We start from the raw sequence: 22,833 nt of genomic DNA on the forward strand, positions 1-22,833 counted from the left end.
TCTGCCAAGAGGCAAAACCCCTCTCTTGGCACAAAGGATGAGGAAAAAAGCCTTCATCCTGTTGGACTGATCTCACAGTCATACCCAGGCACAACGCTGCCAGGCTGTCACCATGACTGTCGCAGTGTACCTCTCTGTCAAGCAACAAACAGCATTTCAGGAGAACTCAGCCCTATTACTTATTCTGCAAATAAATGGCCACTTTTCTGACCCTGTCACGCTTCTCATGCATTTGATACCACAAAGAAAAGGTGGTGTCTCCTTTCTAGCGAGGAATAACGCCAAGTACCAGTACAGGCTGAGTATAGGGGGGAGGACCACCTCCATTGACCTGCTGGCAACACCCTTCCGAATGCACCCCAGAATCCCATTGGCCTTCTTGGCCACAAGGGCACACTGCTGACTCGTGCTCAGCCTGCTGTCCCCCCAGACTTCCAGGTCCTTCTTTGCAGAGCTGATCTCCAGCAGGTCATTCCCAGCCTGTACTGGTGCTGGGGGTTTTCCTCCCTAGGAAGGAGATAGGACCCTGCACTTGCCCTTGTTCAACTTCATGGGGTTCCTCTCGGCCTGTCTCTCCAGCCTGTCAAGATCCCTCTGAATGACAGCACAGCCCTCTGGGGTATCAGCCACTCCTCCCAGCTTTCTGTCATCACCAAAGTTGCTGAGAGTGCACTCTGTTACATCATGCACTTCACTGATGAATAAGTTGAACAACAGAGAGGAACTTTGGCACATCCCGTAGCCCTGCACGCAGGTAGGGCAATTCCTGCTGCAGGAACCAGTCAGCACAGTGTTTAGAAAGGGCCAGTCAGTGTTTGCCTTGTCTGCTTCCAAGTGTGTTTCCCCAGGAGAGACCCTGCTGCCTTCCAGGAGCCGTGAGCCCTGGAGCCATGTGCAGGGAGCCTGGTGGGGGGCAGAGCAAGGGAGGCCTTGGGCTGGGCCTCTGCTGCTGAGCTGGGCCGGGCTCCTGGGCCCAAGGGGAGCTCCTGGCAAGCGGGCAGCGCTGCAGAGAGACAGCTCTGCCCAGGAGCAGCTCCTCTGCACAGAGTAGCAGGGCTGGGGGCACTGCATGTAGCTGGCACAAGGAGGGAAGAGAAGGGAGAGAGAGGTTACAAACTGAGAGGAATATGTGTATGCTGAGAGCTCAGTGGAGGAGAAATCTTCCTAGCATATAACACAGTAAGTCTCTTTCTGCAGTGCATTGCACAGGAATATCAGGGAAAATTTCCAGACTGAGAACTTCCCATAGAAGATCAGGACATATGCACTTGGTATTTCTTTAGTGGGGAAATGCACAAGCTCCAGTGCAGAGGTTCCCTGCTGCACGGTCAGTGTCTGGGCCCCAAGGGTTCCCTTGTCTCAGGCCAGCTGCAGGCTGTGAAGCTGGGGGTGCAGGCAGGGGTGTCCAGGGCTGTGGTGCAGAGCAGGGTCCCTGCTGTGCCCCAGGGGCTGTTTGCTGGGGCAGGGCCTCTGCCACCTGCCAGGCTAAGAACTCAGCCTGCCCGGGGAGCTGCCCAAGGCGCTGTGGGGAGAAGCTGAGGGCAGGATCCTGTTGCTGGCGGGAGGCTGCTGCCTGGGACAGCCTGCTCACAGATCCAGATCATAACATGGATGTGTCCAAGGGTCTTTGCAAGAGCTGGTCATAGCAAGGGATTTCAGCTTTAGTCTCAGCTTTTCTTATTTTCCTGAGCTTTCAGTTTTGTCTTCTTTGGTGGCTCCACCACCACCCCTTGTACAGTGTCAGTAGGGTTGGAGTGCCCTGGGCTCTAGGACATGCCTCCAGCGAGCTGCCCCTAGGAAGAGCCCTGCTGCCAGGAGGTGTCTGCAGGGCAGAGCTGAGCAACGGGTGGGATGGGGGCTGTAAGCTGCAGGCAGGAGGTGTGGGGACAGAGACCCAGCTGCAGGCAGGTACAGTTGCAGGCAGCAGAGCCATGGGCAGGGAGTGAAAGGGAGCGGCTCCCAAAATCTCATTGGCAGGGGGAATCTGAGCACTTTTCTGCCATCCCTGTACTGCAGATGCCTTCCTCTGACCAACCACATGGTGTCTGGTCCCATTCAGCAGAACCTCTGTCCCCACATCCATGGGATCTCAGGCTGCATTTTCCCTTTGGCAGGAGGACCCTCAGAAGAGAACCCCCACAGCTGCCCATCTCTCACTCCATTTCCTTCCTCCCTCAGGTGGAACACTGGGGCATTTCTCTGTGTTTCTTCTCCCATCCATCCCGCCCTGACTATTCCCCTCAGCCTCTCTCAGCAATGGAGTTTATGCAAGAGTTCTAATTCCAGAATTGTGAGTCCTGCTCTTGAATCGTGTTACTGGGAGTAAAGTGCCCAAGCTGTTATAGCCAATGTGGCTCTGGGCACTGCAGTGCACAGGGCAGGGAAATGAGCTGGCTCTGTTCAGGTCACTTTGATTTAAGGACATCCAGTTTTGTCCCTGTACCACCCCTCTGTATTAGAGGTGCACTGCATCTGAACAAAACTAAAGGTTTCAGAATGTGTAACCAGCTTTCCCAGGTACCCACTGCTGCATAGCTGGGCTGAGTCTTAAGGAGCTCATGGGCAGAGGCTGCTAATCCAAACAGCACTCAGCCAGCAGAAAGCAGAACTCTAGCAAGAGACGTGAGTGAAGCTGCTGCTGAGAAAGATTTGTGGAGGTGTGGGAGAAAGGAGGGGTGTGGATGAAAGAACAGAGATTTGCTCAGAGAAGTCTGCCCAAAGTTCTCCATGTCCTTTTGACTTTGGACAGTCCCTGTGACCAAGAGTCAGCACATGTGCAATTGCATTGTGCATCACTTGTTTTGTAAACATTACTAGTAGTGGTACTTTTATCATTATAATTATTATTTTCCTTTCTTTTCTGTCCTGATAAACTTTCTTTATCTCAACCTGCAGGCTTTCATTTCTTCCTAATTCTCTCCCCCATCCCAGAGAGGAAGGGGGGAGGGTGAGCAAATGGCTCTGTGGTGCTTAGCTGCCAGCAGTGTTAAACCACAACACCCTCTTTTAATGAACGTGTGTCTGATGTGACAAGGAATGCAGACAGTGTATCACTAAGTTTCAGAGGTTTCTGCAAGAACCTGAGCAGGTTTCACTAAAAGTCTGCCCTACACTGTCACAGCATTTTTCTTCTTCAACGGGTCCCCATTCACAGGGGCATCAAATGTCCAACAGCAGCTCCATCACCGAATTCCTCCTCCTGCCATTTGCAGACACACGCGAGCTGCAGCTCCTGCACTTCGCGCTCTTCCTGGACATCTACCTGGCTGCCCTCCTGGGCAATGGCCTCATCCTCACTGCCGTAGCCTGCGACCACCGCCTCCACACCCCCATGTACTTCTTCCTCCTCAACCTCGCCCTCCTCGACCTGGGCTGCATCTCCACCACTGTCCCCAAAGCCATGGCTAATGCCCTCTGGGACACCAGGGCCATCTCCTACATAGGATGTGCCACACAGGTGTTTTTCTTCCTCTTTTTGTTTTCAGCAGAATATTGTCTTCTCACCATCATGTCCTATGACCGCTACGTTGCCATCTGCAAGCCCCTGCACTACAGGACCCTCCTGGGGAGCAGAGCTTGTGCCCAGATGGCAGCAGCTGCCTGGGGTAGTGGCTTTCTCTATGCTCTGCTGCACACTGCCAATACATTTTCCCTGCCCCTCTGCCAAGGCAATGCTGTGGACCAGTTCTTCTGTGAAATCCCCCAGATCCTCAAGCTCTCCTGCACAGACTCCTACCTCAGGGAAGTTTGGATTCTTCTGGCTGGTGTCTGTTTAGCATTTGGCTGTTTTGTTTTTATCATACTGTCATATGTGCAGATCTTCAGGGCAGTGCTGAGGATGCCCTCTGAGCAGGGGCAACACAAAGCCTTCTCCACGTGCCTCCCTCACCTGTTTGTCATCTCCCTGTTTATCAACACCTGCTTTTTTGCTTATCTGAAGCCCTCCTCTATCTCCTCACCATCCTTGAACCTGGTGGTAGCAGTTCTGTACTCTGTGATGCCTCCAACAGTGAACCCCCTCATCTACAGCTTGAGAAACAGGGAGCTCAAGTGTGCTATTAGGAAAGTAAATTCATGGATGTTTCTGAACAGTGACAAATTTCCTCTCTTTTTCCAGAAATGACTTAACTTGGTACCTCCCCTCACGCCTGGTCCTTCTTTCATTCTCATTCTTGTTATTGTTATCTTTGGTTTCATTCGATTTATTATGCTCTTTTTCATCCTACTTCTGCTGAGGATTGACACTGCTCTGTTTTCTCTTGAGGCACTATAAATATGTGTCTAACAGACGGTCAGAGCTGACTCTGACATAGCATCTGCAAAATAAAATGGGATCTCCACAGTGCATTGCCTGAAGACTGGCCTCTTTCTTTCAAGGCTAGTGTCAAGCTTTCCAGAAGCTTGTGCCACTTTTCATCACCTATCAGATGCTTTCCATCATCTGTCAGTGGTCATGGTTTACCGGAGAGGTCCCAGATGACTGGGGACTTACAAATGTGAAGCCCATCTATAAGAAGGGTCATAAGGATGACCTGGGGAACTACAGGTGTGTCAGCCTGACCTTGATGCCAAGAAAGGTAATGGAATAGATCATCTTGAATGCAATCACACAACATACATGGGACAACCTGGAGATCAGGCCCAGTCAGCATGGGTTTATGAAAGGCAAGACCTGCTTGACCAATCTCATCTCCTTCTATGTCTGGGTGACCTTCCTGATGGATGAGAAAAATCATGTTGACGCAGTCCACCTAGACTCCAGCAAGGTCTTTGACATGGTTTCCAACAGTATTCTCCTGGAGAAGTTGGCAGCCCATGGCTTGAACAGTTACACTCTTCGCTGGGTTAAAAACTGGCTGGGTAACTGGGCCCAGAGCGGTGGTGAATGGAGCGAAATACAGCTGGTGACCAGTCACCAGTGTTTTTCCCCAGGAATTGGTGTTGGAGCCCAACCTGTTTAATATCTTTACTGATGGTTTGGATGAGGGAATTGAGTGCACCCTCAGTAAGTTTGCAGATGACACCAAGTTGGGGGGTAGTGTTGATCTGCTGGAGGGTAGGAAGCCCCAGTAGAGGGACCTGGGCAGGTTGGATTGATGGGCAGAGGCCAGTGGGATGAGGTTCACCATGGGTAAGTGCCGAGTCCTGCATTTTGGCCACAAAAACCCCATACAGTGCTACAGGCTTGGGACAGACTAGCTGGAAAGCTGTGCAGAGGAAAAGGTTGGATGTAGTACTTAGGAACATGGCTTAGTGGGTGATATTGGTGGTAGGGGGGATGGTTGGACCACAAGATCTTGGAGGTCTTTCCCAACCTTAATAATTCTAACATTCTATGCTGTCTTGGTTTCAGTTAGAACAGAATTAATTTTCTTCCTAGTAGCTGGTGGAATGCTGTGTTTTGGCTTAGGATGAGAAGAGTGCTGATAACACCCCGATGTTTTAATTGTTGCAGAGCAGTGCTTATACCAAGCCAAGGACATCTCAGCCTTTTGCTCTGGCCTGCCAACAGGCAGGCTGGGGGTGCAGTAAGAGCTGGGAGGGGACAGACCCAGGACAGGTAGAATCATAGAATCATAGAATATCCTGAGTTGGAAGGGACCCTTAAGGATCATCAAGTCCAACTCTTGACACCGCAGAGGTCTACCCAAAAGTTCAGACCATGTGACTAAGTGCACAGTCCAATCTCTTCTTAAATTCAGACAGGCTCGGTGCAGTGACCACTTCCCTGGGGAGCCTGTTCCAGTGTGCAACCACCCTCTCTGTGAAGAAGCCCCTCCTTATGTCAAGCCTAAATTTCCCCTGCCTCAGCTTAACCCCATTCCCGCGGGTCCTGTCACTGGTGTTAATGGAGAAAAGGTCTCCTGCCTCTCGACACCCCCTTACGAGGAAGTTGTAGACTGCGATGAGGTCTCCCCTCAGCCTCCTCTTCTCCAGGCTGAACAGGCCCAGTGCCCTCAGCCGTTCCTCGTATGTCTTCCCCTCCAGGCCTTTCACCATCTTCGTAGCCCTGCTCTGGACACTCTCCAACAGTTTCATGTCCTTTTTATACTGTGGTGCCCAGAACTGCACACAGTATTCGAGGTGAGGCCGCACCAGCGCAGAGTAGAGCGGGACAATCACCTCCCTTGACCTACTAGCGATGCCGTGCTTGATGCACCCCAGGACACGGTTGGCCCTCCTGGCTGCCAGGGCACACTGCTGGCTCATACTCAACTTGCTGTCTACCACCACCCCCAGATCCCTCTCTTCTAGGCTGCTCTCCAGCATCTCATCACCCAGTCTGTACGTGCAGCCAGGGTTTCCCCGTCCCAGGTGCAGGACCCGGCACTTGCTCTTATTGAACTTCATGCGGTTGGTGATCGCCCAGCTCTCCAACCTATCCAGATCCCTCTGCAAGGCCTTTCCACCCTCATTCGAGTCCACAACTCCTCCAAGTTTGGTGTCATCAGCAAACTTGCTCAAAATACCTTCTATTCTTACATCCAGATCGTTTATAAAAATATTGAAAAGTACCGGCCCTAAAATGGAGCCTTGAGGGACCCCACTAGTGACCGCCCGCCAGCCTGACGCAGCCCCATTCACCATAAGCCTTTGGGCCCTGCCCGTTAGCCAATTGCTCACCCATCGTATGATGTTTTTATTTAGCTGTATGGTGGACATTTTGTCCAGTAGGATCCTATGGGAAACCGTGTCAAAAGCCTTGCTGAAGTCCAAAAAAATCACATCCGCTGGTTTCTCTTGGTCCACCATACGGGTGAACAACAAGCCAATTGGGATCTTGGGCTGAGGGTCCCATGTGCACAGTGATGGTCAACAGTTTCCCAAGCTAATAGAGTATCCACATTTTTGTCTATCAGAAAATTTCCAGCCCAGGTCAGCTCCTTTCTGATCTCTCCCCATTTCTCCTCTGATCAGGCCCGGTGCTCCTGGCCTCCTCCAAGTGCTCCTCACAGGATCCTGAGTGCTGCTCTGCAGAGAGGGGACCGTGATGCCCAAGGTGCTGCAGTTACTTTGTACTGGCTAAGATGGTCAAAGTAGGAAACACCCACAAGTGCACAAGAGTCCAGTCCTCATTCTGCAACACACCTCCCTGTGACCCCCACCCCTGAACCTATGGAAAACGAAGCACAGCCAAGACAATGGAGACTGCAATTCCTGAAGCTAATTCCTGCTTTCATAAGGAAAAAGAGCCCAGCCTTCTGTTTCTGCAGTGAGGAGACACCCTTTTATTAGAGATGCTCCTCAGGAAGACAGAAATAACACCTTGATGACAACTGTACAGAAGGCTTTTGGGTTAGCAGGCACAGCAGGTTCATGCCTTTGGAGATGAGGGGTGGATAAATACATTTGTGTATTAACATGATCGTCAGACTTTAAAAGAAAAAATGCACAGACCTTCCCTGGGGTAAAAGAAGGAAAAACCTGTCAGGAAACATGGGCATCTTCCTGCTCCTGACTGTGAACCCATTGAATCAGTTTCCTGAGGGCATATTTGAGTTCCTGGTTCCTCATGCTATAGATGAGGGGGTTCACTGCTGGAGGAATCATAGAGCACAGAACTGCCACCAGCAGATCCAGAGATGGAGAGGAGATGGAGGAGGGCTTCAGGTAGGAAAACATACTGGTGCTGATAACCATAAAGACCACGGCCAAGTGAGGGAGGCACGTGGAAAAGGCTTTGTGCTGTCCCTGCTCAGAGGGCATCTGCAACACAATAGTGAAGATTTTAATGTAAGACAGGATAATGAAAACAAAGCATCCCAGAGCAAGGACAAAACTGCTGGAAAACACCCCAACTTCCCGGAGATAGAAATCTGAGCAGGACAGTTTGAAGATCTGTGGGATTTCCCAGAAGAATTGGTCCACAGCATTGCCTTGGCAGAGGGGCAGACAAAATGTATTGGCAGTGTGCAGGACAGCATTGAGAAAGCCACTGCCCCAGGCAGCTGCTGCCATCTGGGCACAAGCTCTGCTGCCCAGGAGGGTCCCGTAGTGCAGGGGCTTGCAGATAGCAATGTAGCGGTCGTAGGACATGACAGTGAGAAGAGAATTTTCTGCTGAGATGAAAAATAGAAAGAGAAAGACCTGTGCAACACACCCATCATAGGAAATGGCTTTGGTGTCCCAGAACGAATTGGCCATGGCTTTGGGGACAGTGGTGGAGATGCAGCCCAGGTCAAGGAAGGCGAGGTTGAGGAGGAAGAAGTACATGGGGGTGTGGAGGCGGTGGTTGAAGGCTATGGCGGTGAGGATGAGGCCATTGCCCAGGAGGGCAGCCAGGTAGATGCCCAGGAAGAGCGTGAAGTGCAGGAGCTGCAACTCCCGTGTGTCTGCAAATGCCAGCAGGAGGAACTTGGTGATGGAGCTGCTGTTGGACATCTGATGCCTCTGGACATGGGTCCTGTTCATGGAAGGAATTACAAGTGAAAAGTCAAAAATGTACAACACCTATTGCATATCTTGTAGGAAGTGCCCTCCACACCACATCAAAGACATACTACCTCCTGCTCAATTCTGGAAGAAATTTGTAGTGCTCCTTGGCCAGAACTTTGACTGAGCTCTGTTGGCTAAGGCTCAGTCTGTCAGCAGGAGCAGAGCCCTTGGGCACTGGGGGAATCAGTCCTGCTCTGCTTCCAGAAGGCATAAATGAACTGGGTGCAACCTCAGATGCCCACTGTCCAGGGACATCCTTCTCATTGCAGATCTGGAGGAGTAGGTCAAATAATCCCTCAAGAAACAACAAAATTTATGTTGTTGCTGGCTGTAGGCTGAGGTATCTAGAAGGTCTTTGTAAAGTGCGTCACTGAGCTGTACATCTTTTACAGAGGAATGTTCTTGGAGCCTCAGTCTCTGACACAAACACTATAATTTCATTACTAACCCCATGGCTCCCCAGCAGGGCATGAAAACGTTAACTGATACTCAGGACAGCTCTTATCCTGGAAGTAGCCCCTACCTTGAACGTTGCCTTGACAAATCTAGTACAAAGATATCTGAATTCTCCCGCAGCACAAGGGAATCCAGAGCTCATGACCAAGTTCCCCTGAAATTATGGATGGAGATCAATTCAGTAGGGGGAAAAGAGAGTAAGGGGTTACTGCGGAGAAGGTGTCTAAAGTGCAGGGATGGGAGGGAAGTACACAAATCCCCCCTGCCATTGAGTTTCTTAGAGTTTCTTGGGTTTCCTTTTCCCTGCTCATGGCTCTGCTGTCTGCAGCTAGGTCTCTGTCCCCACGCCTCCTGCCTGCAGTTCACAGTCCCATCCCAACCACTTGGTGCTCAGCTCTGCCCTGCAGACACCTCCTGGCAGCAGGGCTCTGCCCAGGGGCAGCTCACTGGGGGCACACCCTAGAGACCAGGTCACACAGACCCTGCTGACACTGCACATGTGGTGGTGGAGCTTTCTATGGGCTGAGGGGCAGGAAAGGGACTGGTTATGGTCCTTTTAAGCCTCTTGTGAAGGCTTAGGCATCACAACCTCTACTCTGAAATAATAACCTCTATTTCTATTCCCAGTGAGCCAAAGAAGAGAAACTTGGAAGCAGAGAGTCTGGAAACCGAAGCCTGAAGCTGGAATTCCCCACCTTCTCTGTGTTCTTGCAAAGCCCCCTTGGATACACCCTGGTTGTGCTGTGGAGCTGAGAGCAGGCTGCCACAGGCAGCATCCTCCCACCAGCAGCAGAACCCTGCCCTGCCGGGGAGGCTCCTTCCACCCCACAGCTTCTCCCCGCAGTGCCCTGGGCAGCTCCCCGGGCAGGCTGAGTGCTGAGCCTGGCAGACGGCAGAGGCCCTGCCCCGGCACACAGCCCCTGGGCCACAGCAGGGACCCTGCTCTGCACCACAGCCCTGGACACCCCTGCCTGCACCCCCGGCTTCTCCTGCCTCCAGGAACTGCGGCTGCATTGCCCTCCAGCCAGAGACTCACCGGGTGCAGGGCTGGGAAGTCTTCTCCCACAGGGAGCTCTGGGCATGCTGCCACTTCTGCCTGCCTTTAAGCACTGTGTCTCTGCAGGCAGTGCCCCCAGCCCTGCTGCGCTGTGCACAGGAGCTGCTCCTGGGCAGAGCTGTCTCTCTGCAGCGCTGCCCGCTTGCCAGGAGCTCCCCTTGGGCCCAGGAGCCCGGCCCAGCTCAGCAGCAGAGGCCCAGCCCAAGGCCTCCCTTGCTCTGCCCCCCACCAGACTCCCTGCACATGGCCCTGGGGCTGCAGGGGAACCTGCTGGGAAACAGCCTGAAGGGATCCCTGGGCTTCCCTCCCTCCCCTGGGCACACACATTTCTCACCAGCAGTGTTGTTTCTCCTAGCAGAGGATGAATTAGCTGTAACAATAACTTCTTTAAGCCCCAGTATCAGTTTGGACATGAAGTCATGGTGGGGGACATTCCTTCCTCCTTGTGGCCACTTCCAACCTTCCTGGATGCGCCAGAAGGGACAAGAGAACACATATCCGGGCCTTCTTTCTGTCTGGGTCCTCCTGGGTATGTAGGCAGAGGGGATCCCACAGTCAGCATGCCAACCAGGTGCCTTCTGCTTGCCTAGCAGGGCCACTGGCAGATGTCAGCCCAAAGGCACAGATCCCAGGGAAAAGTCAAGGGTGACCTGTCAGCTACTTCAGGCAGAAGTGACCTCACAGTCCCTTTCTGTGACACATTCCTGCTGCTGCCCTATCAACTGCAGGGACAGAAGTGACCTCACAGTCACTGCCACAGTCACATTGCTCCTGCTGGGGCAGGAGATCCTGAGGCAGAGCTGAGCTGAGCATTCCCACCCATCTCCTGTTTGTGGCCCACAAGCTGATCAGATCCATGGCCCCTCGCATTCCTCTTTGAATGCCATGTGACTGCACAGCAACCTCACGGTTCCTGCCCTGACCCAAGGGGGCAGGCACCTCAAGTTAAGGGTTGGGAGAGGGGTTGAAGGAATGGAGAGGGGCACAGGAATAGGGGCTTTGGGTTTTAGGTGTTCGTGTATGGGATTAGGGACTAGAGCTCACCTTTCTGGGTTAAAGATTAAGCAAAGGTTTAGTGGGAGGGTTTGGTCTTTTGCTTGTGGTGGCAGGTCTGTGGTTTTTTAGGTATGGGCAAGTATTTTGGTTTAGGGTTTTGTTTAAGGCTGTCAGGAAGTTGTGTAGAGTTAAGCAGAGCATTTTACTGCTAATATTAAGGGCAGGGATCAGGGTGATCAAGAGAGTAAAGGTAAGGACAATGGTCTATTGGCTGAGTTTGGGCTTCAGGGGATACTTTGAGGTCAGGCATTAGAGCAGTGGATTCCTGTCATGGTGTGGAGTAGCATTTAGGTTTAGGGAGTAATGTCACTGCTAAAAATAGGGAAAGGGTTTATGTGACTGTTTTTAGTTAGTGTTACAGCAGAAACACTACCCGAACCTTCTAACATCTCTGAAACTATTTCTTTTTCCTGGCCAAGCTCCTCTTCCCTCTCCCATATCTCACATCTCTCCTGGCCAGGCTTCCTCTGATTTCCCCATATCAGTCATCTCCTTAGGGGAAGTTTTCTGATGGCTTTCATGATCTCGGAGTCTCTGTCTCACCTCTGTTGGCTTCTCCATTCCTGAGACTGACACGGCACCTAAGCCAGGATGGAAAAGGACACAAAGGTCTGTAGGAGCACCCTGCACAATGTGACCAGCATCTCTGCACCACACTGAAATGGTGCTTCCTGCCTACAACTTTTGGATCTAGAATGGCTGCTATGGATCCAGGGTAGCTTTTCCCAGGCCCTCATACATGCTTCGGTTTGTTATGGGCGTCTTGGAGGCAGTGGCAGTTTCTTTATAGAAAACTGAAAGCAACCCTGAAGGATGGCTTTAGGTAAAAGCTGAAACCTCGGACGTGAACACCCCTCTTCCTCTATGGGGTTTACCAGGCCCTTGGGAAGATAGGCTCTCACAAACTACGTGCAAAGCAGGTGCCTTCTGCTTGCCTTTCAGGTGCATTCGCAGATGTGAGCCTAAAGGCACAGATCCCAGCCAGGAGTCAAGGGATGACCCGTTGGCTACTTCAGAAAGGAGTTAGTTCACAGCAGTTTAACAGCCATTCACTTCCTGCTGGACTTTGAGTTTCCGAGGCACCACTGACCTCATAATACCACACCTACATAACACCTTCTTTTTGTCCCAGGACCTGTCCAGGTAAAAGTGAGCTGGTTGTGATCCTTCCAGCCCATGGCACTGCTGCTGGACTCCCAGCCTCTCTGACGAACAGGAGCCAGTTCGGTGCCAGTCCTGGGAGGTGCCAGGGCAGGAGGGACCTTGCAGGCAGTGTCCAAGCCCTGTGCCTATTGGTGGTCTCTCAACTCCTTGCACAAAGTGAAGATCACACTGGCGTCCAGAAGCCATGTGCCTACAGCTGGCCTAGAAGACACTAAGGGGAAGTACCCACCCAGCCCCATCTCGTGCCCATCCCCACCCCCAGCCCCAGTCCCAGATCCATCCCCAGCTGACGATGTTGCTTTTCAGCAACATTGATGTTGCAAGGGGGTTGTGGTGCCTGGGGAACAGGGGCATTCTGCAGGACCAAGCTGGGCAGGCTGGGAGGCAGACCCAGCTCATTGGGTCTCTGCCATTGCCCCAAGGCTGCAAGAAATTACTCGCCAGTCTCCTTTGCCGGGATGCTGTATGCCCTGGAGCTGCAGAGCTGTCTCTGCCAGCTCACACCAGATTTACCACTTGAGGTCTGGTCAGTCCACCTGGAACAGGCTCACACTCTGTGATTGTCTCCCAGGCTCATATTGCCCCTGCAGATCACCTGGGCTCTCCTGGAAGCTCCTGGTTCCCTCCAGGTTAAATAAATAAATAAATGAATAAATAAATAAATAAATAAATAAATAAAATCTCATCTGCCATCAGCCCCATCATGTTCTGTGGAGCCCGAGTGCCTAGGAATTGGAAATACTCATCAGCTGCCCGGCTACTAGCAACTAATAGGGAACTTGTGAACCAGCCACAGATCCCTAAAAGTCCATTCTGGGACTCCGCTTTCACTACACCAAGCCCATGTGGAAAGCAGTAAAGCATGGAGCCTCTTTGGAGTTTCTTCCTTGGGCTTGTTCTTGACAGCAGCTTTGCAAGAAGGCCTCAGCCTTCAGGCAGTGCCCCGAGGAGATCCCCTCTTAGGCAAGAAGTGCTGCAGTGGAGGCCAGCTCTGCCACTGCTGTGCCCACCACCTGTCCCTGCCTGCAGTCCCAGCTCAGCCCCACAGCACCACTGGCACCAAGCTACAGGAGCAGCCACGCCTGACCCCACCAGCAGGGCCCAGCAGGAGAGGGTGGCAGTGGCAAGAGAACAGCTCTGCATGCACCAAGCACTGGTGCTCCCTGGCCGTGCTGCTGGGATGGGACTCTTTTCCTCTGCACACAGGCACTGTCCCTGCAGAGCCAGACCAGGTCTCAGAGGAAGGACGCCAGACAAAGAAGGCAGTGCAGGCTCCTTTATTTTGTTTCAATTCACAGAGAGCCCGGCTCCTCATGTATAGAGTCTTTGAGCTACACTTGACAAGTAGACACTGAAATGGAAATGTCACGAACTATATTATTTTAATGGGCAAAATAAGCCAAATTAAAACTATGAAAAACCTCTAATAAAAATGCGTCCAAGCACACAAACAAACAAAAGGATATTGCCTACAGGAGTAGTAATTCACATCATGAGTCAGATGCAGAAGCAGATTGGAAATATACCGTGTCTTAAACATATCCAGTCAGCAATTTCCACAGGGCAGTCTTGAGGTCCTTGTTCCTCATGCTGTAGATGAGGGGGTTCAGTGCTGGAGGCACCACCGAGTACAGAACTGTTACCACCAGGTCCAGGGATGGGGAGGAGATAGAGGAGTGCTTTAAGTAGGCAAATAAGGCAGTGCTGATAGACAGAGAGACCACGGTCAGGTGAGGGAGGCAAGTGGAAAAAAAGGCTTTGTGCTATCCCTGCTCAGAGGGCATCCTCAGTACAGCCCTGAAGATCTGCACATAGGATATACAATGAAAACAAAAGAACCAAAGGCTAAACAGACACTAAAAACAAGTGCCCCAACTTCCCTGAGGTAGTCATCCGGGCAGGAGAGCTTGAGGATCTGGGGGATTTCACAGAAGAACTGGTCCAAAGCATTGTCATGGCAGAGGGGCAGGGAAAATGTATTGGCAGTGTGCAACACAGCATTGAGAATGCCACTGCCCCAGGCAGCTTCTGTCATCTGGGCACAAGCTCTGCTGCCCAGGAGGGTCCTATAGTGCAGGGGCTTGCCACAGCCCTTGCTCCTCTCCACACCTGGCTGTCCTAAGGACTCCCAGACCTGCAACTCTTTCCTTGCTGGCTGCAGACCCTTGTGCATGGACTGTCACTCCGGATCTGAGCTGAGTGTGATAACTCAGACCACCCAGCCAGGATGATGACACCAATGAATTATTCTTTGAAGAGCTAAGAAATACCTCAAGATCAGTTGCCCTTGTCCTGATGGGGAATTCAACTTGCCAGTCGTCAACTGTGATTACCACACGGCCAACACAAGCAGGTCCAGGAGGTTCCTAAAGCACCTTGAAGATAACTTTTTGGTTCAGGTGCTAAGGGAGCCAACTAGGAAAGGTGCCCTACTAGATCTGCTGCTGGAGAACAAAGTGGGTCTTGTGGGAGATGTGGCAATTGGTGGCCATCTTGGTCATAATGACCATGAAATTGTTGAGTTTGAAATTTTTGGTGACAGGAGGAAAACTGCCACCAAAACTTCAGTCCTGGATATGGGGAGAGCAGACTTCAGGCTGCCTGGGGAACTAGTTAGCAAGGTCCCCTGGGAAACTGCTTTTGAAGGCATTGGCGTCCATCAGTGCTGGTCAGTCTTCAAGCGCTGCCTCCTAAAAGCACAGGATCAGGCAATTCCAAAATATCAGCAATGAGATTGTGGTGCTCTAATGATGAGCTGTCTCCTCATAGGCCTCAGTGGCAGAGACAACAGCCATAGCCATAGGTAGAAATATCTTGGTCTTGTTGGGACTTTCAGCCTTGCTAAGTCCTTGTTCCTCTCCAGACCAGGATACCCTAGGGACTCCCAGACTTACACCTCTTTCTCTGCTGGCTGTAGACCCTTGTCCGTGTCATGTCACACCAGATCTGAGCTGAGAAAGACAACTCATATTTTCTTGGTGGCCGTGTTCCTTGTAAGGCAGCTCTGTAGGAAGCTGGCCTGGTTCCTGGTGAGCAGGCACCACTGCTTGTATGGCATCCTTCATGGTGCCCAGGCCCTCTTCCTTTTCTCCTTCAAAATGTCAAGAGGTTTCTGTAGGCAAAATCCTGCTGTTTCTCAAGGTTCCTCTGGACAGATGCTCCAATGCGTCAGCTGTTAATGTCTATAGGCAGATGGCTCACCCTGATTGTGCTGTCTCTCACAAGATAACAGAATTGGCAGTTGCAGGAGAGTTTGGACAATACAGGAGTAAGTAGTTGAATGGAGTTGCAGCACAGACTCACAGAGGGCTCGAGCATGGAAGGCTGCCAGAGTCCACCTTTTCTGTGCTTCCTTCTCATGCCTTCTGTCATTTTGTTTGGAACTTTGTCTTAAATCTTGGAAGTCTTTGCAAGGACAAAAATAGAAGGGCCAAAGCCTAACTGGAGATCAGTCTGGCTGTTACCATCAAAGACAATAAAAATGTTTTTAGAAATACACAAGAAGGGGAGGATTAAGGAGAATCTTCATACTTTATTGGATGTGGAGGGAAACATTTTGACAATAGATGAGAAAAAGACTGAGGTATTTAATGCCTTCTTTGCCTCAGTCTTTAGCAGCAAGACCAGTTGTTGCCCTGGTACTCAGCCCCTGAGCTGGTAGATAGGGACAGGGAGCTGACAAAGGGGTGACACTTTTCACAACTTCTTCACTCTCCCTTTCTCCTTCTCCTCCCCTTTCTCTTCCAAGCTAGTTACAATAGCTTCAAAGCTTTCGGTATCCTGGGGATGGTCAAACCAGCCTGTTCCTATTGTGATGTCTCCTGAATGTGCTTCATCTTTTGTTTAAGGTTAAACAAGTACTTGAGAGTGCCATCCAGAAGTCTGCCCCAAGGCAGGAGATTTAGTAGAGGCTAGGAGTATGGGAGGATACTGGCAGGCACCTAGAGCAGTGGGCACATCCAGTGCTTTGGAATTTCACCCCTGAGCAAGTGCAGAATCCTAAAAAACATGGTGAAATGCATGAAAAAGGGTTGTGAAAAGACACAAATCGCTGCCAAGAGCTGGGGCTTTTCCTATGTATAGAAGACACAGCCAATGCTACTCCAAGTCCAGTGACAGGCCCTCCCACAACTCCACCCTGTGTGGTGATCCCTGCAGCCACTGCAATTCCTCCGAAAGGCCCCGCAGCCACAGCAACTCCTGCGATGGGCCCTGCAGACACTCCTACCCCTGTGACAGGCCCTGCAGCCGCTCCAGCCCCTCTGATGGGCCCCATAGCTGGGCCAGAGAACCAACTCATGCCACTATTAGTTGCTCCTATATGCAAGAGAAAACAATGAATGTAAAAAGTGTTTATTTTCTTTTTCTTAGAAAGGACAGAAACTCCTATGCAGGCAAGAAAGCAGGAAGAAGACAAGGAATGCTTCAACAAAGTTGGGCCATCAAGGAAGAAGGAGGGCAAAGAGGAAGAAATCAGAACAGCATCAGTAACCACAAGACCCCTATCCCAGGGCGAGCTATGGGATTTGTGAAAAAAATTCAGTCATCATTTAGGTGAGCACATTGTCACTTGGCTGCTCCAGTGCTGGGAGAACAGGGCCAATAGCTTGGAATTAGAGGGCAGAGAAGCCAAGCAGCTGGGATCCCCCTCTAGGGAAGGGGTGATTGACAAAGCAATTGGCCCTACCATTTTCCATGAACTGACCCAGACTGCCCTGCAATGGGGGAAGCTCCTGAACACCTGCAATACCTTGATGACATCATCATGTGGGGCAACAGAGCAGAAGTATTTGAGAAAGGGAAGGAAAGAATCCAAATCCTTCTGAAAGCTGGTTTTACCCTAAAACAAATGTCAAGGGACCGCAACACTTGATTCCCATGCAGGCTGGCCAGGGTTGAGGGGACCACTGATCGAGGACAGGCTGGGCATCGATCATTGGGTGGTGAGCAATTGTATTGTGCATCACTTGCTTTGTATACCTAATTATTATTGTTGTTATTGTTGCTGTTATTATTATTATTAATCTCTTCCTTTTCTGTCCTTTTAAACTGTCTTCATCTCAACCCATGAGCTTTACAGTTGTGGAGCTGTAGGGGCTGTGAGCTAACAGCTGTGTGGTGCTGAGCTGCCAGCTGGGTTAAACCACAACATATTGACAACTGTACATCAATAGCACAAATCACTCTTCTAACATCAGTCTCTCCCATGTTGAGCAAGGAGCAGTCGCTGATGACTTCAGTCTGTTTCAAACACCACACCCCAGGAGAGACCGTGATGACTTCAGGAGCTGTCAGCCCTGAGGCCTTGGGGACACCTCAAGGGAGCCCAATGGCACAGAGCAAGTGATGCCATGGTCAGGTGCTGTGCTGCTGAGCTGGGCCGGGCTCCTGGGCCCAAGGGGAGCTCCTGGCAAGCGGGCAGTGTGGCAAAGAGACAGCTCAGCCCAGGAGCAGCTCATCTGCACAGCGCAGGCTCTGACCGCAGGTGGCACGGGGAGAGAAGGAGAGAGGGCTTGGAGGCAGCGAGGAGTGCAACAACAGAAGGCAGCGTGTGGCAGGACAGATCTGCAGACTCTTGACACCGTGAGTCTCTGGCAACAGGGAAATGCAGATGGGGTTTCCAGATGGGTCTTCTCCAGCTGGCACATCTGATGGCTGATACCTTCTCTCAGAATGGCTCTTTCTATTTCTCCAGCACAGAGCAGAAGATGCTTTAGAGAAGGGCATTGATGATTGGATTTTTCAAGGTGAAGACCAAAGCAGGGGCTAGCCAAAGGGTAAGAATTTTTCTGCAGTCTGTGCTTGCAGATTTTTGCAGTGGAAGACAGGCAGGCTTCATGGTAATGGGTTGTCAGGTAATGTCATGGTAATGCCTGTCCCTCCCTAGCCTTGCCTCCTCTGACAGCACCATGGTGCCGTTCCTTCTGGCTTATCCATGTGGCTGTGCTGCTGCTGTTCTGCTTTCCAGGCTGGCTGAGGATGGGGGTTTCACATGCACATGGAGTGAGCCCTTGGCGTGCTTGGGGGAAGGGGAATACGGGGACAGGCTGAAGGGGCTGGAGATGTGCGTTTTGAGCATGGATTCAGCAGTGCCCTGCTGCTTTTCAGATGAACATGTGAGTGTAATTATCCCACAGCTCATAGAAATGCCAGCAGAAGAGAGCAGCCTTTATGGACAGATTGGCTGTCCCCTCTGAAGGAACACTCTGCACTAAAGGCACAGTTCATTTGTTTCTGTGGAGCCACAACGTTTCACTTGGAGTGCAGCAGGAATGACAGCCCTGGATTTCCCCCAGGGCTCGGTGCTGGGGCCGGTCCTCTTTAACATATTCATCAATGATCTGGATGACGGCATTGAGTGCACCCTCAGTAAGTTTGCAGATGACACCAAGTTAGGTGCGTGTGTCGATCTGCTCGAGGGTAGGAAGGCTCTGCAGGAGGATCTGGATAGGCTGCACCGATGGGCTGAGGTCAACTGTATGAAGTTCAACAAGGCCAAGTGCCGGGTCCTGCACCTGGGACGCAATAACCCCAAGCAGAATTACAGGCTGAGAGAGGAATGGTTGGAGAGCTGCCAGGCAGAGAAGGACCTGGGAGTGATGGTGGACAGTCGGCTGAATATGAGCCAGCAGTGTGCTCAGGTGGCCAAGAAGGCCAACGGCATCCTGGCTTGTATCAGAAACAGTGTGACCAGCAGGGCTAGGGAGGTGATCGTCCCCCTGTACTCGGCTCTGGTGAGGCCGCACCTCGAGTACTGTGTTCAGTTTTGGGCCCCTCGCTACAAGAAGGACATCGAGGGGCTTGAGCGGGTCCAAAGAAGGGCGACGAAGCTGGTGAGGGGCCTGGAGAGCAAGTCCTATGAGGAGCGGCTGAAGGAGCTGGGCTTGTTCAGCCTAGAGAAGAGGAGGCTCAGGGGTGACCTTATTGCTCTGTATAAGTACATTAAAGGAGGCTGTAGCGAGGTGGGGGTTGGCCTGTTCTCCCATGTGCCTGGTGACAGGACGAGGGGGAATGGGCTAAAGTTACGCCAGGGGAGTTTTAGGTTAGATGTTAGGAAGAATTTCTTTACTGAAAGGGTTGTTAGGCACTGGAACGGGCTGCCCAGGGAGGTGGTGGAGTCACCATCCCTGGAAGTCTTCAAAACACGTTTAGATGTAGAGCTTAGGGATATGGTTTAGTGGGGACTGTTAGTGTTAGGTCAGAGGTTGGACTCGATGATCTTGAGGTCTCTTCCAACCTAGAAATTCTGTGATTCTGCGATTCTGTGATTCTGTGACAGTATACAGAAAAGAAATCCAGAGAGCCCTGCTCTGCAGTTGGGTGAATTTGGAAAGGCAGTGCGGATAATAACCTGATATGAGGAGTGAATTTTATTTGTGATTATCACGTTTCCCTTTCCGTATTATTATAGGTGTGGACTGACTACAACATTGAATGCAGTAGAATATCCTACTCCCAGGGACACCCTCAGGCAGCATGAGTCACAACTCAAGAAAGGGATCTGCAAAATATATGATTAATGCTCCAAAATTGAATTAGTTCTTATCAGATAATTCTGTTGTACTTCCTTACTGCCTTTTTCCTCTGTGGTGAGGACCTCCTGCCTAAAATTAGCAAATGTCCAACAACAGCTCCATCACTGAGTTCCTCCTGCTGGCATTCGCCGACACACGGGAGCTGCAGCTCCTGCACTTCGCGCTCTTCCTGGGCATCTACCTGGCTGCCCTCCTGGGCAACGGCCTCATCCTCACCGCCATAGCCTGCGACCACCGCCTGCACACCCCCATGTACTTCTTCCTGCTCAACCTCGCCCTCCTCGACCTGGGCTGCATCTCCACCACTGTCCCCAAAGCCATGGCCAATTCTCTGTGGGACACCAGGGCCATCTCCTATGCAGGATGTGCTGCACAGGTCTTTCTCATTGTCTTCTTGTTTTCAGCAGAGTATTCCCTTCTCACGATCATGTCCTATGACCGCTACGTTGCCATCTGCAAGACCCTGCACTACGGGAGCCTCTTGGACAGCAGCGCTTGTGCCCAGATGGCAGCAGCTGCCTGGGGCAGTGGGGTTCTCTATGCTGTGCTGCATACTGCCAATACATTTTCCCTGCCTCTCTGCCAAGGCAATGCTGTGGACCAGTTCTTCTGTGAAATCCCCTCCATCCTCAAGCTCTCCTGCTCAGACTCTTACCTCAGGGAAATTGGGCTTCTCACATTTAGTGTTGTTCTCTTTCTGGGGTGTTTTGTTTTCATTCTTTTCTCCTATGTGCAGATTTTCAGGGCTGTGCTGAGGATCCCCTCTGAGCAGGGACAGCACAAAACCTTTTCCACGTGCCTCCCTCACCTGGTCATAGTCTTCCTGTTTCTCAGCACAGGCATGTTTGCCTATCTGAAGCCCCCCTCCATCTCCTTGACATCCCTGAACCTGGTGATGACTGTCCTGTACTCAGTGGTTCCTCCAGCTGTGAACCCCCTCATCTACAGCATGAAGAACCAGGAGCTGAAGAATGCCATTAGGACAGTGATGTCATGGAGGGTTTTCAGGATGTGCTGTGGAAACTGACTGGACCTCTCCACAGCTAGAAACTGCTTCTTTTCTTCTTCCTCAGATGAATTAGAGTCTATGTAATGATAGAGCAAGCTGTCTTAACTTCTGGATGGATTTAATTTCTTTTGTTTTTCATTTCCCCTTTTGATATTGTTTTCCACAAAGAAATGCTGTTCTTCATCCCCTTGTACCAATATATCTTTTGTGACCCTGAGGCTTTGCATAAACGAGGAGCCAGACTCTCTGTGTATTTAAACAAAATAAATGGAGCCACAACTACTTTGTCTGAGACCCACTCTCAATTGATCAGGAAGTAATGGAACCAGAAAACCCTTTCTGGCTGCAGCAGCTCAGGCCTGGCTGCCCTGGCCCTGGTGCAGCAGGAGCTGCCTGAGAAACCCCAGGGATGGCACGGAGGGGCTGCAGGCCTCTGAGGATCTGCTGCTGAAGAGAGCAGGGGACACAGCAGGGGACACTGACCTCTGTATGCTTCTGCCTCGGATGCTCCCCTCTGTGGCACTGAGCCCTCTGTGCCCCCAGGAGTTGCTGTGGCCTTCAGAGGGGCTGTGGCTGTGGTGGCAGTGCCCAGAGCCCCGCAGCAACCTGTGGTGAGCACTGTCTTGGGGTCACCCCAGCCTGGGCTGCTGGGCTGGGCTGGGCAGAGGTCAGGGAGGTGGGCAGAGAGCAGGGAGTTGGGAGAATTGGGGGGAAGCTAGGAAAGGCTGGAATGGTTGTTTGGCCATTGCTCATATCTATGCCCACCAAGGGCACGTGAGATGTTGCTGTCCCTCACAGCCCTGCCTGTACTCTCTCCCTTCTCACACTGTGCTCTGTCATATCCAGCACTTTCCCATGCCTTGTTCCACAGGCTCCCACCCCATGTCCAGCTGGCATCACTGCAGGGCAGCCCTCCCCAGGGGCCCAGGCATCTGCCTGCAGCTTCCACAGCTGCTGCTCTTGATGGCCTCCTGAGGCCTGCCTGCTCCTGGCCCATCACAGTGTTGTGAGGAGGTGACCTCAGCAGCAGCAGCCCAGCCATGGTGGACAGAGCTGTCCCCTGTCAGAGCTGCCCCCTGTGTCCCATGGGGTTTGTGATGCACTCAATGACATCGCCATGTCTGCCTGCCTGCCACCAGGCAGTCAGGTCACTGCAGTAGGAATGGCATCACAACCCACCTCCCAGCCGTGTCACTGGGACCTTCCTCCACATGTCCCCTTTCCCCAGCTTCCAGCACTGCTGGGTTGGTTTCCTGATAGTTCAGGTGATGTAAAAACCATGATTCCCAGCCACTTGCCCGTCTCTCTCCCAGTTATCTATGTATACACGTGTAACTCTGTATATACATTTACCTTTACTAGCACATATAACTTTAGTTATAGCTGTAGCTACACAAATATTTTTCACTATGCAGACAGAAAGATGTGAATATTCCCACCAAGAAAGGCAGATAATGTGAATATGTATATAGATATATATGTATATATATATCTTCCCCCGTACTTGCATTGCCAGAATTTCCCTTATGCACTGCACTTCATCTCCTCAGTCTTTGAGGTATTTCCACCTGGCCTTATGAAACAGACCATGCTGGAAATCCCCTTTCCAGCAGTGTGTGCACGTGCATTTTCCGCTCTTCTGCAGAGTTCCCCTCCACTTGCTCTTGCTCTTTGGTCATTCAGATACTTCTCATACACACAGTTGCTTCTAGGGATTTCGGGGAGGTTGATCTTGCCTGTATTTCAGTAGTCCCTTTCATCATCCCTGTAGCCAATTCTATATTTCTCTTTTACCATTTCTTATATCTGTGTCAAAAATTTATTGTACAGTCATCCCTTGTGGATGGTACACCTCATTGGAGGCAAGTTAGAGTTGACTCACAGGTGTGGACTGTGGTTTTTGTTTGATTGATTCTTTTATTTTTGTTGGTGTTTGTTTATTTTTAATATACGTTTTTTGTAAATATTAAAAGAAAAAGACACCCCCACACAAAAATAACAACAAAAAACTATGTGCAGCCAGATGTCTGAGGAAGGGAGGTGGGAGTTGGTGCAAAAATCATAGAATCATAGTATATCCCAAGTTGGGCAGGACTCATAAGGATCACAGAATCACAGAA

At 51.2% G+C, this 22,833-nt stretch overlaps 2 protein-coding genes across 2 annotated transcripts; both read left to right on the top strand.

Moving 5' to 3' along the window:
• The first annotated feature begins 3,163 nt into the window (after positions 1 to 3,163).
• On the top strand, positions 3,164 to 4,123 carry LOC113841265 (olfactory receptor 14A16-like). The gene has a single exon (XM_027447940.3). It carries the CDS (start codon positions 3,164 to 3,166, stop codon positions 4,121 to 4,123), a length of 960 nt encoding a protein of 319 aa, XP_027303741.2.
• Positions 4,124 to 19,786: 15,663 nt separating this feature from the next.
• Positions 19,787 to 20,731, top strand: LOC119714662 (olfactory receptor 14A16-like). Its single transcript, XM_038171631.2, has one exon. The coding sequence runs from the start codon at positions 19,787 to 19,789 to the stop codon at positions 20,729 to 20,731; it is 945 nt and encodes a 314-aa protein (XP_038027559.2).
• Positions 20,732 to 22,833: the final 2,102 nt, after the last annotated feature.

This window comes from Anas platyrhynchos, chromosome 36 (genome assembly GCF_047663525.1).
Source record: "Anas platyrhynchos isolate ZD024472 breed Pekin duck chromosome 36, IASCAAS_PekinDuck_T2T, whole genome shotgun sequence".
NCBI classification, from domain to species: domain Eukaryota; kingdom Metazoa; phylum Chordata; class Aves; order Anseriformes; family Anatidae; genus Anas; species Anas platyrhynchos.

Coding starts and splice junctions, on each gene's coding strand:
- LOC113841265 (XM_027447940.3), top strand. CDS start 3,164: ATGTCCAACAGCAGCTCCATCACCGAATTCCTCCTCCTGCCATTTGCA.
- LOC119714662 (XM_038171631.2), top strand. CDS start 19,787: ATGTCCAACAACAGCTCCATCACTGAGTTCCTCCTGCTGGCATTCGCC.